Raw genomic sequence first — 17,482 nt, forward strand, 5'->3', positions numbered from 1 at the left:
GGTATCACCCATTTTAGCTTCTGTTTTGCTTCCATGTAAAAAGAATACCAAAATCATGTTGCTTGCTCATACTGATGCCCAATACGAACATCACACCAGCTGGAAGAGCACCTAGGAGCTTTCCTAGTAAAGATATATTTGAACACAGACTTCCACTAATGTCAAAATCTGTGTGAATAGAGAGGCAGAGTGCATGTTTGACCACCACTCTATTTGCGATTTATAGTAATAGATGTCTAAGCAGTGGAGCAAGAAGCATAAGTGCAGATTTAAAAGGATTATATCACAATCTTGCTATTGTTGTCTTGCAGTATAAAATAAATATCAAATATTAACACCCCTCTCTTACCCTAGACCACTGAAGGGAACCTTTAAAAAGCATTAAATCTTTTTTTCCTATCCACTGCTTGCTAAATCTAGCGTGCATCCTATATAGTCAGGTACTTCCTATAGTTCAAAAAAATACAGTGATACAAGTTTACAGCATACTACACATTATCTAAACGTTACCACTTAAAACCCCACTCAGAAACCTGGCATATAGCCAAAATCAGATGCTTTGAACTGACAAGGGGCAACACCCCGAAACATGTCTCTGCAAATTGAGATTCTGGTTTTGATTTTATCCTACATTATATAGCTGATAAAAAGGGTCAATATTGTCATTAAGGATTGCTACTTTTAGTAGGTGGCACTATAGTTCAAGGCCTTTTCATCTCTGAGAAGGCAATTTTCATATCTAATACACCACCTTAACAGCGGTCTGGGAGTTAAGCAGGTTTCGACTTGGGAAAAAGAGTCATTGCATTTTATCTAGTAAGGAATATAGTCTTATTTTAAAAAAAATAAAAAATTATGGTGGCCATTTGTGGCAGAATGCAACTTGATAACATTCAGGTTTTGAGCCACAATAAAATTGTTACCTGTGAACAAAGACATGGCCATGAATAATTGAAAAAGACAAAAACTACCAAAACTTATGCAATAAACCTTCAAGTGTCATTTAGATAAGATTTATCGGTTTTGCACTATCCTGGCCATCAAGCTTTGAGAAAAAATAATAAATTCAAAACTGAATGAACAAATAAGTCTATAAAAATGTAACTTTTATTTAAGGCAACACTGGGCTACTTCACAAATCACCTGAAATATATACATTGCTTTACACAACTATAAATGTTCCAGGACATTCACATAAGGTTCCCTTAACACAGTGACACACAAGGTTGTACTGCATACTTTCAATTCATCATAAATGGAGCATGGCTGTTCTTTGGTCCCTGGCTTTACATAAGATTACCACTGCTGGGACTTGTGACTTCAGAATTCATTAACAGGTAACTGCTCAAGGACAACCCTGTAACCGTAAGAATTACACTCAGGATTAAAGATGTGATCAGGTTTGCTGCATACTTCCTTCAAAACAAGTCAGGTAAAGTGCATCGCTATTGATAAAACGGATATCTAGTTACGGTGCACTAGTCAACAACTGTAGAGGTTTAGTTACAAGTACAATTGCATTTTCAATTTCAAAGCCTTTAAATGGAACCAACCAGCAAGATTTTCATATATAAAGTAAAGCCAGTGTTCTAAATTGATGCTAGGATACTGAATGTAAGCATAGCTTTTGTTCTGAGATTGGAGGTTTTATTTCGGAAATATGTGCAAGTAAAGTTTCAGTTACAAGTGAAAAGGTTTTGGTACCGTGTTAGCCAGTTGAAAAATTATTGAATGTTCTCAGTGAGCGGAACAAAATTATAATCTTGTGATACCTTTTAATGGCTCTGTTTGTGCATGTATTTGTGTTTCTTCAGATATTTTGTCATACCATGCCTGATGAAGGAACCTGAGATGTCTCGAAAGCTTGATTTGTAACATTGTAACATCACTATTTTATTTTAGTTAGCCATTAAAAGGTATCACAAGATTATAATTTTGTTCCTCTCAATGAGAACATTCAGTAAAGTTCCAGTAATGCACTGCTATTTGATTGACAGGTGCAACAGGAAGGGAATATGTGGGTCGGGTCTTGCTATCTATTCCCACCCGTGTCTGACTGCCTGGCCTTCCTCCCAGTCGCTGTAATAGATATTAATTCTGGTGCTGGCACAGGGGCGGGAATAGATAGCAAGACCCGACCCACATATTAAATTCCTGTTGCACCTGTCAATCAAATAGTGCATTGCTGGAACTTTAATTGCACATATTTCTGAAATAAATCATCCAATCTCTGAACAAAAAGTATGCTTACATTCAGCATCCTAGCGCCAGTATAGCACTGGCAGTACTTTATACATGAAAATCCTGTTGGTTGGTTCCCTTTAAGGCCATGTTCACATATTGAGGACCCAATGCAGATTCTGTGCATAATCCATATCAATTAGATGTTTTGTTACCCTGTATTTCTATTTAATCTGTTACATAATCGAAGAGCAGCATGAAGTGTGGACCTACACCCAGATTCCAGCAATGTGACACTTAACTGGGCTGCATGCTGTTATTTTGATAAAATCACTAATCTGCAGCAGATCTACTAGTTTTGTAAATGCTCAGCAACCACACCACCGATTGACAGCTTTGTGTACATTATGCATAAGCAAAAAGTTGCCAATATGTGATGGGGCGTGGTTACGCAGAGCAAGAGGACTACATGGCACGAGACAACTACTCTCATAATGATAATCTCCTGTTCATAAAATACTGATTTTATTTAAGCTACCAACAATGAGCCCAGTAAGTGAAATCGCTGCAAACAGGGTATCAGCCCCTACATGATGCTGCTCAGATTACCTATCAAAAACCTGCTGACAGATTCCCTTAAATGAACATGGTATAGGTTTTAGAACCTGAAACCTGCTCATTTCAGTGTGGATTAAACATAGAAATTGCACAGATTATCACAAAAAATGTAGTCTGAATGTATCAGTGGAAAAAGTCTTGCGCTTCAGAAAGTGATTTCACTGAAAACCCAAGGAGGAATTTACTTTTGTAAACTGTCGTCATGTGAGCATGGCCTTATTTATAGAGTGTAACATTGTAAAAAGGACAATTATGAAGCCTAGCCAGATAGCCAGCAATGAAATGCTGAAAGCTTCACACGTGAACAATTCCTAAAAGTAGGCTCATTAGATGTGTAAACGAAAAGAAAAAATAACTGTGTTGGGACATAAACCACATGATATGCCTTATAGAAAATAGTTAGGATAAATATATTAGACATGTTAAAATTCTTCCCCGACAAGAGACATTTCAGTTGCTGTAAATCTATCTTATTAGTTTATCACATGGTGGCCAGAATGATAGGAACTCTGAAGAACTATATTATAGTGTAATTTAAAATGGAATTTCACCAAGCCTCAGCTTATACGTGACATACTGATACATGATGAGGTGGAAGCAAGGAAAACGGATGCAATTTTATTTAGCCCAACAAGGGAATGCTGTTGACTGGTATTCTGCATGGCAGCTTGTCAACTGTAAAAACATCATCCATTAAGTCCATTTCTAGTTGAAGGATAAAAACCATAATTTCTTATGTATTGATTGTACAGGTGTCAACCATATGGTCAGACTGGTTTGCAGCAGTAAGCATTGTACACACGTGTAATGCAACCAAGATTTCAAGTATTTACATATTAAAAACTTTCAATAGATGCTCTGTTTAAGTACTTACAGAAAATGTGCAACCCAAAATAATTCCAATACAAATTTTCTTTAAAAAATGTGATCGCTAGATTAACAAATTAAAATCCGAATATAAATGTGTAATTTAATAGTTTAGACTTAGGCAGCAATGTGTTACACTTATATTTACAAAAAAAAATTAAAAATTACAACCTCCCCCAAAAAAATTATGTACAAATATCCTGTAAAACATGAGAAGTGAACCTGGTAAATAAATCAAATTTCACACATAATACACAAACTGTTTGTGGAAATGACAATTTATCAATAGAAATAAAGAGAGTTCAGAGCATTATTTACAGAACTGAATAAACTGTCTTTCCGTTAGTCCCATAGGGATAAAATGGAATAAAAACCATTGCATGACTTTAGCCATGGCATATTTTTTTTCTTTTTTTTTTGGCCAATTTAAGTCACTTTCACAAAAAACCCTAATAAAAATACATTTATTGGCATGCCGGATAATTTCTAGTTCACAATAAATGTACAGGCTTTGAATATACTAGGACCATTCTACAACGTGGCTTTATCAGCTTAGTCCAGATTTTGATCTTTTGAAACATTAGGAAGTTCTTTGCAGTAAAAGTCACACCTTTTTAAAATCACAACAGGTTTCAGTTCATTTAGCTGCTTAAGAACCAGCTCAATGTAATCATTGAATGCCTCGTTTAAAACTATTTTTACATTATCCATATTGGGTAATCGTGATGGGTTACAAAAAAGTAACTTAATATCAGTGTCAAAGTCTTCATCAACAGAAAGCCTTGGGCTCTGTTCACTTAGCTGTGGTGCTGCCGGTGTTGCCGCTGTTTCAGTCATGCAATTATCCTGTTCTTCAGGTTTCTTTTCCATGACAACAGATTTTTCGAGAAACTTGAGGAATGACACTTCGAATCCCATAGGTTTGAAGGAACTTAAGTCAAATGCTGGTGTCTCATCACAACTATCAGAAACCAATGTGTCCTCACAGCTAAGTGTGCTACTAGTCTCACCAGACAATATTTCATCCTGAGCGTCTAGTTTCCTTTTTCGATTAGGAGTCCCATGCTTTTGCTTATTGGTTCTATTTACAACATTTACAGGCCTCTGTGGCTCTGACTGACAAGAACTTGATTCCACTAAATCACTGCCTACAATAGATGAGGTCCTTGCTTGGCTCTCTGAGCTAGTGCTCTCCTCATTGCTTAGTTTGGAAATAAATAGTTCTGTTAGTTCATCCATTTCATCCTTCTCAGTCTCACTCTGTTGGGAAGTTGAAATTGTGGACTCATCACTACTTTCAAGTAAATTTGCAGTTACTTGTTTTTTGGGGGGTGATGGATCACTGGGGCCCTCGATAACCTCTGGCTTTTCAATTACTTCTGCTGGCTCTACTTTAGGAGGTGCTTCAGACACTTTAGCTTTAGGGCGTATACTCCTTTTGCATACAACAAGTGTTTTTTTGTGCTTTTTAACGAATGGTCTAGATAGTTTGTGCGACTTGTAGTGTCTTATCATATTGTTTTCAGAGGCAACAACAGACGTACAACCATGCACCATGCAAGGATACTGTTTTGTGTGAACATTACTGCATTCTGCCAGTGCAGCTTCTCTATCCTTCAAGGAGTATGTATGTCTTCCATATTTAAGTATTGATGGTCCAATGTCATTTGGGCTAGCTTTGCAACTTTTAAGAATTTTTCCTCTTTTGCCGATTTTTCGTTTTTTTGCTTTAGGGACTATGCTATCATTTTCAGCCTTTTGTTTGGGAACTTTATGTTTTTCTTTAGTAGGTTTGTCATCAATAATTTCCTGATCATTTGCACTAATCTTCCTGGGCCTGATTAAATGTTCCTTATGTTTGTCTTTGTGCTTAAGAAAGATATGCCGAAGCAAATTAGACCTAGTGGCATAAACACGATCGCAGCCCTCACAATCACACTTGTACATTTCGTCCCCTTCCATTTTTATAGGCTTCATTTTTAGGCCATGGACTTCCTCGAGGTGTTCAATGTAATTTGAGCAAGTGGTAAATGTAGCCTCACACTGGCTTTGATCACAATTAAACTGTCCTACATTACAAGTGGAAATTACATTTTCAATTTCCTCGGCAATCATCTCATGAAGTTTCACATAATGTTGGATTAAACTTGCAAAACTGGAAAATATTCGCGAGCAGTCAGTCTCTGTACACCTGAATTCGTTGAGGATAGGTCCATTACTATCTTCTTTCAGGTCTTCTTCTAGAGAGAACTTTGAGGCATCCGACTTGTGGAAAATTTGATAATGAAGTATTAGGTTCTGCTGAATGGTAAAAGCTGCTGTGCAGCCCTCATGAACACACTTGTAAGGTTTATATGTGTTGGAAGTCGGTGTAGTCTTGCCATCTCTTTCCATTGACTTTTTAGACTTTAGTTCTTTTTCTTTTGGTTTCCTCCGCCTTTTTTTGCTTTTCTGATCAACTGCAATTGAAGGTAACTCTACAGGAGGCAAATCATGTGGCTCTCTAATTTCTTCAACCTTGGGGACTTCTTTCACAACTGGCAATTCTTGGTACATCTCTGGATTCTGATCTAAAGGTTCTGGCTTTGTCATTCCTTGAGCATCTTCAAAAGGTTCAACGCCTTTTTTTACTTCAGGACTTCCACTCGGCATATCGGGGGACATATCAACGCCTTCACTAGCAGATTTTCTACCGTAAGGCCTTTTTATTTTTAACTGTATCATTTGTTCCGAAGTAAAACGATGCATTGACTGGCAGTGAGCACGGAGATTTGAGTTTCTAGTGAATGTCTTTGTACATGAAGGTACAACGCATTTGAAGGGAGCAAACTTAAGCTGATGCTTCTTTATCTCTCCTAGTTTGTCTTCTGTGTAATAATGTACCTTAGTATAATGCTTGAACAAAGCATCTTTAGTCATTGCACAATAGTTACAGCCCTCCTCTCGACAAATAAATGGCTTGTCATTACATTTCTCACTTAACTGTGAAGCCAATTCAGGTGTTATTTCAGACAATAAATTTACACTTGGATTTGGAACGATTACACTAGACATTATGGGTGATGATTCAAAATGTGGACATTTCTCTTCTACTCCTAATCCTAGACACATCACATTATCTACAAGCTGAAGTTTCTGTACCAAGTCCATGATCTCCAACACCTGTTCATCATACCCAACACTAGTTTCCTGAGTAGGAGACACTGAACAGATTGGTATATTCATTTTGTTAGGACTGGAAGCAGTGTTTGTAGACATCATGCTATGCATGACACCAGTTATATCATCATCTATGCAGCTAGAAACACTAGACTGACTCTGTGGCAGAGTAGAGCAAATATTCTGAATGTTGCTATTACCAGAGTAAACTTCAGTGGGCTCGCAGGGCAATGCTTGAAATGTCTTCTCCTTATAGTCAGTGTGGACATTTAGTTTTTCAGTTCTGTTATGGTCAGAAGAGAATTCAGAAAGTTTCAATGACTCACTTTTATCTTGCTTTTCAGAAAGCTGGCATATTTCCTGCGTATCAGAGCTGGTTTTAAGTCCTCCATTGATGCAAGACATGAGCAACTCTCTGTCGGCACTACTTAAATGTTTTGCAAGGTTTTCCAATAAATCAGAACCATAGGTCATAAAGTTTGGTTGGATGTCCGCACACATTGGTAGGCTTCCAACAGCTGCCAAAATATTTTTTGCCAGTTCATGTGATGCCTCTACCACAGGAGTGTCAGTTTTTTTCTTCTTCTTAGAACTGTTGCTTCTTTTTCTGGTGGTGGTTGAAGAGCTCTGAGGTCCACTAATAACAGACACTCGAGTGCTACTTACTGGTTTGGGTATGCAGTGGTTTCCTTCAATAGTATTGGCTATTAAATTAGGACATGCAACATTACTGTTTACTTGGTCTACAAGTTGTTCACATCTGTCCCTACAGTTATTCATATTTAGGTTTTCCAGACTGTGTCCACTCTCAATGCTGCAGTTATTCTGAAAGACGTGTGTGGTGACTGCAGTTGGTTGTTCAGCTGGGTTTATCAGCTGACTAGTGGGAATGCAATCATTTGAACTCATTGTGGGAGGCAGTGATTTGGTGCTCATATCTACGCAGGTTTCAAAATTTTGCTTTACCGGACTCCTCATGTTGTTTTCAGATGGCGAATAGCTAGATATGCTGGGATGTATAAAACCACTGTGCAAATATTGAGTGTTCTCATTGTCAGAGTGACAAGGTGTCAAATATGGCTCATCTTTAATAGTAATTTCGGGACTAAAACTCTGTGCAGGCAGCTGTGCGTTTTGCTGTGGACTAGATGAAAGAATCATACTTGCCAAAACAGAGGGCTGACCATCTTTTTGGGAAATTATTGGAGGAAGGTCATAATCATTATGGGGCTTGCACACAGCTCTTTTAGATAAATGGCCACCCAAAGAACGTGGATTATCAAACACTCTAAAACATCTGCTACAGATAAACTTGCCATCTCTGATAATTGCCGGGCATTTAGCACGAGCACTTTGTTTTGATCTTCGGTCTCTCATTTTGTTTGCAATATTTTTATCTGCAGAATTTGACAGCATGGTGGAAGATTTATCCAAATTAAAATTGGCTTCCATTTCAGTTCCATCAATTTGTTTGGAATATTGGGTCTCAGAATCCGGATCTTCTTTTAAAAGAGCCTCATTGGCAGCAAGAACATGATCTGAACTGCCTCCAAGCTGAGAGAACATTGTACTTCCACTCAAAGATGACATGATTGGTAGAGGATCGTTTTCTGTTGGGATGGGAAGAAATGGGTCAGAACCGTTTTCAAATTTCATGGGCAAAACTTTTGCCAAATCATCTATTTGTGATGACAATGTCGAATTACTCAAATTTCCAACTTCAGGGCCCAAGAGTGTTTCAGCCACATTTTTAGACAAACCTTGGGACATAACAGTTTCTACAGGACTCAATAAAGGATTAACTATGTTTCCAAGATGTGTAGGGAAGACTGGATTTGGTAGATGTTGCAACTGGCTACAGAAACTAGGGTTCACAGCATTCTGTAGAGGAGACTGAAAACTAGAATTATTTTGAGCTCCGGGCCCCGCAAGTATAATGTAGGTAGGTTTTTCATTAGTTATTGTAGGCTTTTGTCTCTTCCTGTTCTTGCGCTCTGTCTTAAACCCATTATAATGTTCAGGGTGGGTACTCTTCATGTGTTTGCCGATGCTCTGAACTGAATTATATATCCGTGTGCAGCCCTCTACATTGCATTTGAACCTTTCAATTGGGGCTGGTGGTGCTGGGGTCAAAGGGACATCACTGACAGGAGGCAACACATTTGAGAGTGCATTACTTGTTTCAAGGGACAGTGGCAAAAGATGTTGTGTCTTTGAGCTGTCATACCCAGACATACCTAGATTATTTTCACACATCTGGGATGTTTGATTAGCAACATTATATGGCATTATGTTACTTATCGGATGGTTTGCTTTCAACTTCCGTTGAGTAGAATCAGATTGAGATGCACATGGCTCATCATGGTTTTCATTTTTTACATTTTGAAACAATGATAGGCACTGTTCAACCATACCTGCATTCACTATTGTTTGTGCCTCAGTTGTAGGATCGGCACTGGAAAGCAGTTTATTTTCGCTTAAAAGGTCATGAAACCCTTCAACAAGGGATGGTAATTTAATATTTCTAGATTCGGCTGGATAAGTAGAATGGACCAATATATTTGCTTTAGGTAAAGTATTGGGAGCTACTGAAGCAGTTGGTAAAACTGGACCTAATAATTCTGAATTAGGGAGAGTCTCGCTGGAAGAGGGAAGTAACTGGTTAATCATATGCATAGAATTTTCTAGTCCACTGGAACACACTGGATCGGGTTTCTGGTCCAGAAGTGACGCATCAGACATGCTAGAGTCTTTAGCCATGGTAGAACTGGGAACACCTGGTGAATGTAGGGACAGTACTTGAAAACGTTTATTCGCTTTGGACTTCTTTAGTGATTTTCCTTTGACACTTACACATTTAAGGTCAGCAACCATTGTTGCCACCTGAGGCTTGTCAGTCTCTGGCACTGATAAATCTGCTGGATGCTCAGATGAGTGCTGTTGTAATTGAAGTTCAGAATGGTATATCTTTCCACAGCCAGGGATTTTGCAGGTGAATGTGTTGTAGTGTTGTGCTTCATGGTCAAAGAGCATATAAGCTGCAGAAAATATTCTCCCACAATTTGGAAACATACACTTTGCTTTGAAATCCTGATGCGCCTTTCTATGACTTAGTAAATCTGCGTATGTGTCAAAGCTAGCCTTGCACTTCATTTGTATACAAATATACGGTTGGATTCCACAGTGCATTTGTAAATGATCATTTAGATGAGTTAGATTGACAAACTGCCTTCGGCAATACTGGCACACTACCTTCTTGCTCTGTATCTCGAGAAAACGTGTAGCTTCTTCACTGTCTCTATGACCCTTCACATGTGCAATTAAATTTTTGAAATATTTGAATCCTTTGTTGCAAAATTGTACGGGGCAAGGAAACTCATTAACTAGTGTTATCTTGTCGGTTTGTAAATTTTCAGACTGATTACCCTTGTCATCATTTATGTCAGAGTTGTCATTATCATTAAAAACTATAAAGTCATCTGAGTAAAGGGTGTTTTTCTTCACTTGTCGCTCTTGTTTCGTGACAGTCACAGTTTTCTTAGTCTTACAAGAATGTGGCTTTTTAGGCAAATCCAGTAATTGTGTGTGAGGCTGCATCGTTTCCAATCTTTCTTTGCAGGACTGTTTGACATGTAATGTTACATGAGGGATAAAAGTTTCTTTAGTGGTATATTGTTTTGCACAGATTGGACAACTATAGATGCCATCTATGCAGTGTTTTTGAGCATGTCGAATTATGCGGTGACCCAGAAACTCTTTGTCACACAAGACACAATACTGCATGTAAGCTTGCCAGCTTCTGAATTTTGCAGATATGAGACTTTGGTCTTGTATTTTCTTAATACGTTTCCTTTTCTTCTTTTCTTTAGTTACCCCTGGGACTGGAGAAGGGTCAGTAAAGAAATCAATTCCATTTTCAGTAGTGTCCTTAGTCAATTCTTGGAAATTATCCACTTGATCATATGCCTCGTCATTTAACTCATCGATTGAAGAAACAATAGAGGCCTCTTCTCCCATCAATGCCAGACATTGACGCTTCAAAGTTTTCCAGTCCCAAAACTCGGGATCAAACGGCCAACGAGTTTTTAATACCAGCAACATCTCACATCGTAAGGAATTTGGTACAGGAAGACTTTCCTCATCGTATTTTTGGTCTGGTTGGTTATAGAGCATCTCAACCGCATAGTAAGCATCCACAGTAGGCTCCAATAGGAATTCAGTAAGTTGGCAAGCTCTCTTGACCTCCAAGTCATCGGGCAATAAGCAAGAGATTGTTTTGCAGATGGAGATTTTCACCTTGGCATTGTCACTTGACTCTAAGCGAAGGGCTCGTACACACAGCTCAATACAAGTTGGTAGCCCAGCTGCCTCAGTCTGAAACAAAAGTAAGAGATTACAATTATTATATGGCTGAAATAAATACTTTTCCTGCAGTAATATTCTGTAGGCTGCAAAGGTTACCAATCCAAACATGCATGTATATTCTAAAATATTTTAAAATGCTAAAAATGGACTGTAGATCAACATGTAGCAATACATAGTGAGCTCATCCCACACAGAATAAAATGCAACAAAATATCAACGTTACAAACATTAAACCAAAAAAACTAAACTTTTGCCAAAAATACACTCAAAATGATCATGCTGTATCACTGGGTTCTATTCTATTATCTGAATTAAACTTCTTAAAAAGTTATTGTATAAGACATGAGCATCTAAATTTTTTTTTAGTAATGGTAGAAACACGTATTCAGAGTTAATAGGGTTGTCCTCAATTTGTCTCTTTAACAGCTTACAATACTGCAGTCTCCTTACTTTCTGATTTCCAGTAAGGCGGTCAGGCCTCTTCTAGTGACAGTTCTGGTAAGTAGCAGAACCATAGTATTAGCAGACAGACAGCAGTTGGGTCAGAAGAACAGAGGGAAGGTTGAGGAGATGAGCAGATAGATGCTGTATAGAAATCAATGGGCTGGAGAAAGGTGGCTGGGATGCTAGGAGTTAACTCCTCCGGAAGTGTAACTCCTGAACATACTTGGCCATGTTCTGGTGGTCGATTTCCTTTGACACAAACCGTACACTATATAAGATAAAACCTCTCATATCAGGAGCATGACAAAAAAAAAATCAATTGCAAACCTACCTATTTTAACTGTCTAATTAAAGCAACTTAACTTGAAACCCCTTTAAAGCCGCTTACCTCTGACTGGATAACCTTGATGAGAAAGAAGATGTGATACACTGTTTTCGTTAGCTGAGACAGCTGGCGACATATTTCCAAATAAACTTGTATAGATGGTTCAACTCTTCTCTGCAGCTTACTCCAGAACAGTGTCAATTCCCTGAGAACACATATATGCAGACATATTAGAACCCAAGAGCTAACAGGAGGGGAGGGACAGAAAGAGATGATAAGGAAGGATTTTTTTGTGTTACCTTACTTTTACTGCAATTTGGTTGGTTTGACCACCAAAACACAAATTTTTCTTCCCAAACACATCAGAGAAAAAAACATCACAAATAATGTCTGACTAATGGGCTGTGTCCTGATTACTTCAATCTTGGGGGGCTACAGTAATTATTTTTGCAGATAATGCTTACTACCAAAAACAGGTTAAGACTTTTCGTACTCCTTCTACACACTTACCAGGCACAATACATTTCCCCAAATTGGAGCTGGCGTGAAAGGAAAGCTGCACAAAGGATAAGTGATGTTTTTTCATCCCCTTCAGACTCCAGATTGCATATCATTTCCAAGGCATCCTTGCAATCTACTTTGGCAATCTAAAAAAATAAATAAATAAAAAAATATTACAGTATATTATAGTAGTACACAGTGACAGTCCCACAACATGACAATGGCAATTAAAATTCCATCTAAAACATAAAACCTGGGTGTATTTGGTTGGTTCACCTGTTTATATAGCTGGTTATGTTTCTTACATTTAGCAGCTAAGTTCTGAAATGTCATTTTACTTCCTAAAAAAAAATAATGCAGGAGCTTCCGCTGTCAGAGCTTCTCAAAAGGCAGCGTGCTGACCAATCAGAGGCAAGCGGCTCCTGCGTATGACGTCTGCTGTTGAAGCGCTGAAAGCAGAGATGGTACACTGGCGGAAAGAGGCCAGCTCGAACCCAAAGGGTATCAGTCTGCCTCATTAAAGTGAATGATTCTGTTTGGGCTTTTGTTAAAATACTATTTTTTGGAAGTTTTGACGGAAACCCCAATTTAAGCGCTCATTGTAGAGCACAGGATACGAAGTGAGCCTTATTGTGATTTATTATTTGTTTTATTTTTTAGGTGAAACAAAAACAGATTAGGAATCGTATATATTTTTCACATCGTTCACCATGTGCTGCATTCGATCTTCAGATCAGTACATTTATAGCAATACTACGTTTAAATAAGATTTTTTTGTTTGTTTTCCTACTTTTTCACAAAAATATTTTTGCATTGCATTGCTATAAACTTTTCTGTTTACCGCTGTATGAGGGCTTGTTTTTTAAACGGAACTTGCCACCAGATTTGTCCCCTATAAGCTGCGGCCAGCACCAGTAAGCTCTTATATACAACATTCTAGAATACTATATATGTCAAGGCCATTTTGTATAAAATAAAAAACAGCTTTTATTATACTCACCTGGGGGGCGGTCAGATCGAATGGGCATTGCTAGTCTTGGACTGGCGCATCCTATCTTCTTGCGATCGCCGTCCTTCTTCCCTGTTCCATGTGGATGATGTGTTCTACGTCATCCACACAAAGTCCTCCATTGCGTTCATGTTCACATCTCTCTGCCTTGCTGAGGGCAGATCAAAGTAATGTAATGCGCCGGAGCCGGGAAAGGTCAAAGAGCTACCGCGCATACGCACCACAATAGTGTAATAAAAATGCGCATGCGCTGGAGCGCAATGGAGGCCTTTGTGTGCATGATGTAGGACGCATCATCCACAGAGATCTGGGAAGGATGACAGCAATAAAAGAAAAAGAGAGGAGGAGTCGGATAGAGCCCATCGGTCCCAACCGCCCCGCACACGAAGAGGCAACCTTCTCTTGCAGATCTGGAGGTCATTCTTTGACTTTTGGCTGCCATGACAAGCATCGGTGATCACATCGCAGAAGGCCAATGGTGTGCTGCCGCCTCACTCACAACCGTCTAAATGCTGCATTAGCTATGGACCATGGCTTTTAAAGGGATGAATAACTAGGGACTTGGCTGGCACAAGCCCTGGCTGTTGTTGCAGAAGCTTGGCTGTCAATTACGTAAAGGTTTTGTGGCGATAGCCCTGCAAACAGTGTCTGTGCATGCATGATTACCTAGACATTAATGTATATCCATTTGTGGCAACATCAAGGATGTACTACTGCATGCATTGTCAAAGGGGGTTCAAGTGTAACCATCTTTTAAATGTTTATATCAACGCCTTCCAAGGAAAACTGTCATTAAATTGTTTAGCCATTACTAACCTCCTCAATAAGCTTTATATTTGGTGAGGCTGCGCAAAGACATTTCAGGTAGAGCTGTTTAAAGTGTCCTTTCCTGCTCATTTCTGGATGGTCTGAACATATGCTTGCCAAGCATGTAGCTGCCGCCACCCTGCCGAGTTTCAGAAGACGCTTAATTCTCATTTCCAGTAGCAATGGGCCCTCAGAGTAAAGAAACCGTTCGGCTGTGGAAAAGGGAGGCAAAAAATAGGTAGGATATCCTCATTTAAATTAGCAACATGCATTATGTAAAAGGATGTAATAGTAAACATAACTTTTACTATCCAGTATGGAATATGAAAAAAATGTTAAAAGGAAGCACTCAAAAAAGGTTTTATTTAAAAGGGGAAAGACGAGAAGAAAATTAAAATAGTTCCCAAACAGTGAACATTGCATACTTGATCAGGTTATAAAATTAATCAGGTCTGAGTCCAACTTATAATTCTACAGTGTTGATACTAAGAAAGGCAAAAAAAATATATATATCTGACACAGATGGCAACTGTACCATATTAAAGTGGTTGTCCATTACTAGGACAATCCCTTCTCATTCCTTATGCTAGAACCTTAACAGTGCCAAACAGGGAATGAGAACGGTTGGACTAGCCCTTTAAAGGGGCTAAACATTATTATATAAGCTATTCCATATTGATAAGATAGGGCATAACTTATTCCAAAATTCAGGGGTGAATGACACCCAGACCCAGCAATTTGACAACTGTGATGCTTTTACAGTATTTTTTGCTGGTTTAATCCAGTGACATGTAATAGACAAATTACTTTATCCTTAACCCCTTCACGACCATGGACGGATATATCCGTCATGAAGTGTGTCCCATAAGCCCCGCCCCCTGCCACGGGCAGGCGGCGGGGGTCGGCACACATAGCTGTTTTAAACAGCTGACATGTGTGCCTGCATGTTGCGAGTGGAATCGCTTCCACTCGCAACATGTAACCCCTTAAATCTCGCTGCCAAAGTCTGGCAGCGAGATCTATATGCGCACGGCCATGATTTTTACTTACTGCCGCCCCCACTGGAAGTCACGTGCGTGATCACGTGACTTTCGGTGGTTGCCATCGTAGCACAGGGTCATGTGATGATGCCTGCAGCTATGAAGTTTCACTTTCGTTTTCCTTCGGCCGAGAGCAGAGAGAAACAGGAAGTGACTGAATCTGCTGTTTACACCTGTATAGCTGTGATCAGCAGATAGATAAGAGCGATCAGATTGCTGATCGCTATAGCCCCCTAGGGGGACTAGTAAAATAATAAAAAAAAAAACACACCTAAAAAAGTTCCAATCACCCCCCCCTTCCCCCCATTGAAAATTAAAGGATTAAAAAATAAATATACATACACATATTTGGTATCGCCGCGTTCAGAAATGCCCGATCAAAGAAGGGAATTTTGTTTACTTACCGTAAATTCCTTTTTTTCTAGCTCCTATTGGGAGACCCAGACAATTGGGTGTATAGCTTCTGCCTCCGGAGGCCACACAAAGTATTACACTTTAAAAAGTGTAACCCCTCCCCTCTGCCTATACACCCTCCCGTGCATCACGGGCCCATCAGTTTTGGTGCCAAAGCAGGAAGGAGGAAACTTATAAATTGGTCTAAGGTAAATTCAATCCGAAGGATGTTCGGAGAACTGAAACCATGAACCCAAAGAACAATTCAACATGAACAACATGTGTACACAAAAGAACAACCAGCCCGAAGGGAACAGGGGCGGGTGCTGGGTCTCCCAATAGGAGCTAGAAGAAAAGGAATTTACGGTAAGTAAACAAAATTCCCTTCTTCTTTGTCGCTCCATTGGGAGACCCAGACAATTGGGACGTCCAAAAGCAGTCCCTGGGTGGGTAAAAGAATACCTCGATAAAAAGAGCCGAAAAAACGGCCCCCTCTTACAGGTGGGCAACCGCCGCCTGAAGGACTCGCCTACCTAGGCTGGCATCTGCCGAAGCATAGGCATGCACCTGATAGTGTTTCGTGAAAGTGTGCAGACTCGACCAGGTAGCCGCCTGACACACCTGCTGAGCCGTAGCCTGGTGCCGCAATGCCCAGGATGCACCCACGGCTCTGGTAGAATGGGCTTTCAGCCCTGAAGGAATCGGAAGCCCAGAAGAACGGTAGGCTTCAAGAATCGGTTCCTTGATCCACCGAGCCAAGGTTGACTTGGAAGCCTGCGACCCCTTACGCTGGCCAGCGACAAGGACAAAGAGCGCATCAGAACGGCGCAGGGGCGCCGTGCGAGAAATGTAGAGCCGGAGTGCTCTCACTAGATCTAACAAGTGCAAATCCTTTTCACATTGGTGAACTGGATGAGGGCAAAAAGAAGGTAAGGAGATATCCTGATTGAGATGAAAAGGGGATACCACCTTAGGGAGAAATTCCGGGACCGGACGCAGAACCACCTTATCCTGGTGAAAAACCAGGAAGGGGGCTTTGCATGACAGCGCTGCCAACTCCGACACTCTACGGAGCGATGTAACTGCCACTAGAAAAACCACCTTCTGCGAAAGACGTGATAGAGAGACATCCCGCAGTGGCTCGAAGGGTGGTTTCTGAAGAGCCTTTAGCACTCTGTTAAGATCCCATGGTTCCAGCGGCCTCTTGTAGGGTGGTATTATGTGGCAAACTCCCTGCAGGAACGTGCGGACCTGCGGAAGCCTGGCTAGACGCTTTTGAAAAAACACGGAAAGCGCCGATACTTGTCCCTTGAGAGAGCCGAGAGACAAACCCTTGTCCATTCCGGATTGAAGGAAAGAAAGAAAAGTGGGCAAGGCAAACGGCCAGGGGGTAAAATCCTGATCAGAGCACCAGGATAAGAAGATCCTCCAAGTCCTGTGATAGATCTTGGCGGACGTTGGTTTCCTGGCCTGTCTCATAGTGGCAATGACATCTTGAGATAACCCTGATGACGCTAGGAGCCAGGACTCAATGGCCACACAGTCAGGTTGAGGGCCGCAGAATTCAGATGGAAAAATGGCCCTTGAGACAGCAAGTCTGGTCGGTCTGGGAGTGCCCACGGTTGACCCACCGTGAGGTGCCACAGATCCGGGTACCACGACTTCCTCGGCCAGTCTGGAGCGACGAGGATGGCGCGGCGGCAGTCGGACCTGATCTTGCGTAACACTTTGGGCAGCAGTGCCAGAGGAGGAAATACATAAGGCAGTCGAAAC

At 40.2% G+C, this 17,482-nt stretch overlaps 1 protein-coding gene across 1 annotated transcript in view; it reads right to left on the reverse strand.

Annotated features, from left to right (window-relative positions):
* Positions 1–1,089: 1,089 nt before the first annotated feature.
* ZNF292 (zinc finger protein 292) overlaps positions 1,090–17,482 on the reverse strand; it is a 76,157-nt gene continuing 59,764 nt past the window's right edge. Inside the window, exons 5-8 of the mRNA XM_075340150.1 lie at positions 14,286–14,488; positions 12,470–12,606; positions 12,023–12,164; positions 1,090–11,199 (exon numbers count right to left, since the gene is read on the reverse strand). Coding sequence (XP_075196265.1) covers positions 4,219–11,199; positions 12,023–12,164; positions 12,470–12,606; positions 14,286–14,488 — 7,463 coding nt within the window. The 3' untranslated portion in view covers positions 1,090–4,218. The remainder of the gene's footprint in view (positions 11,200–12,022; positions 12,165–12,469; positions 12,607–14,285; positions 14,489–17,482) is intronic.

Source organism: Anomaloglossus baeobatrachus, chromosome 3 (assembly GCF_048569485.1).
Source record: "Anomaloglossus baeobatrachus isolate aAnoBae1 chromosome 3, aAnoBae1.hap1, whole genome shotgun sequence".
NCBI classification, from domain to species: Eukaryota; Metazoa; Chordata; class Amphibia; order Anura; family Aromobatidae; genus Anomaloglossus; species Anomaloglossus baeobatrachus.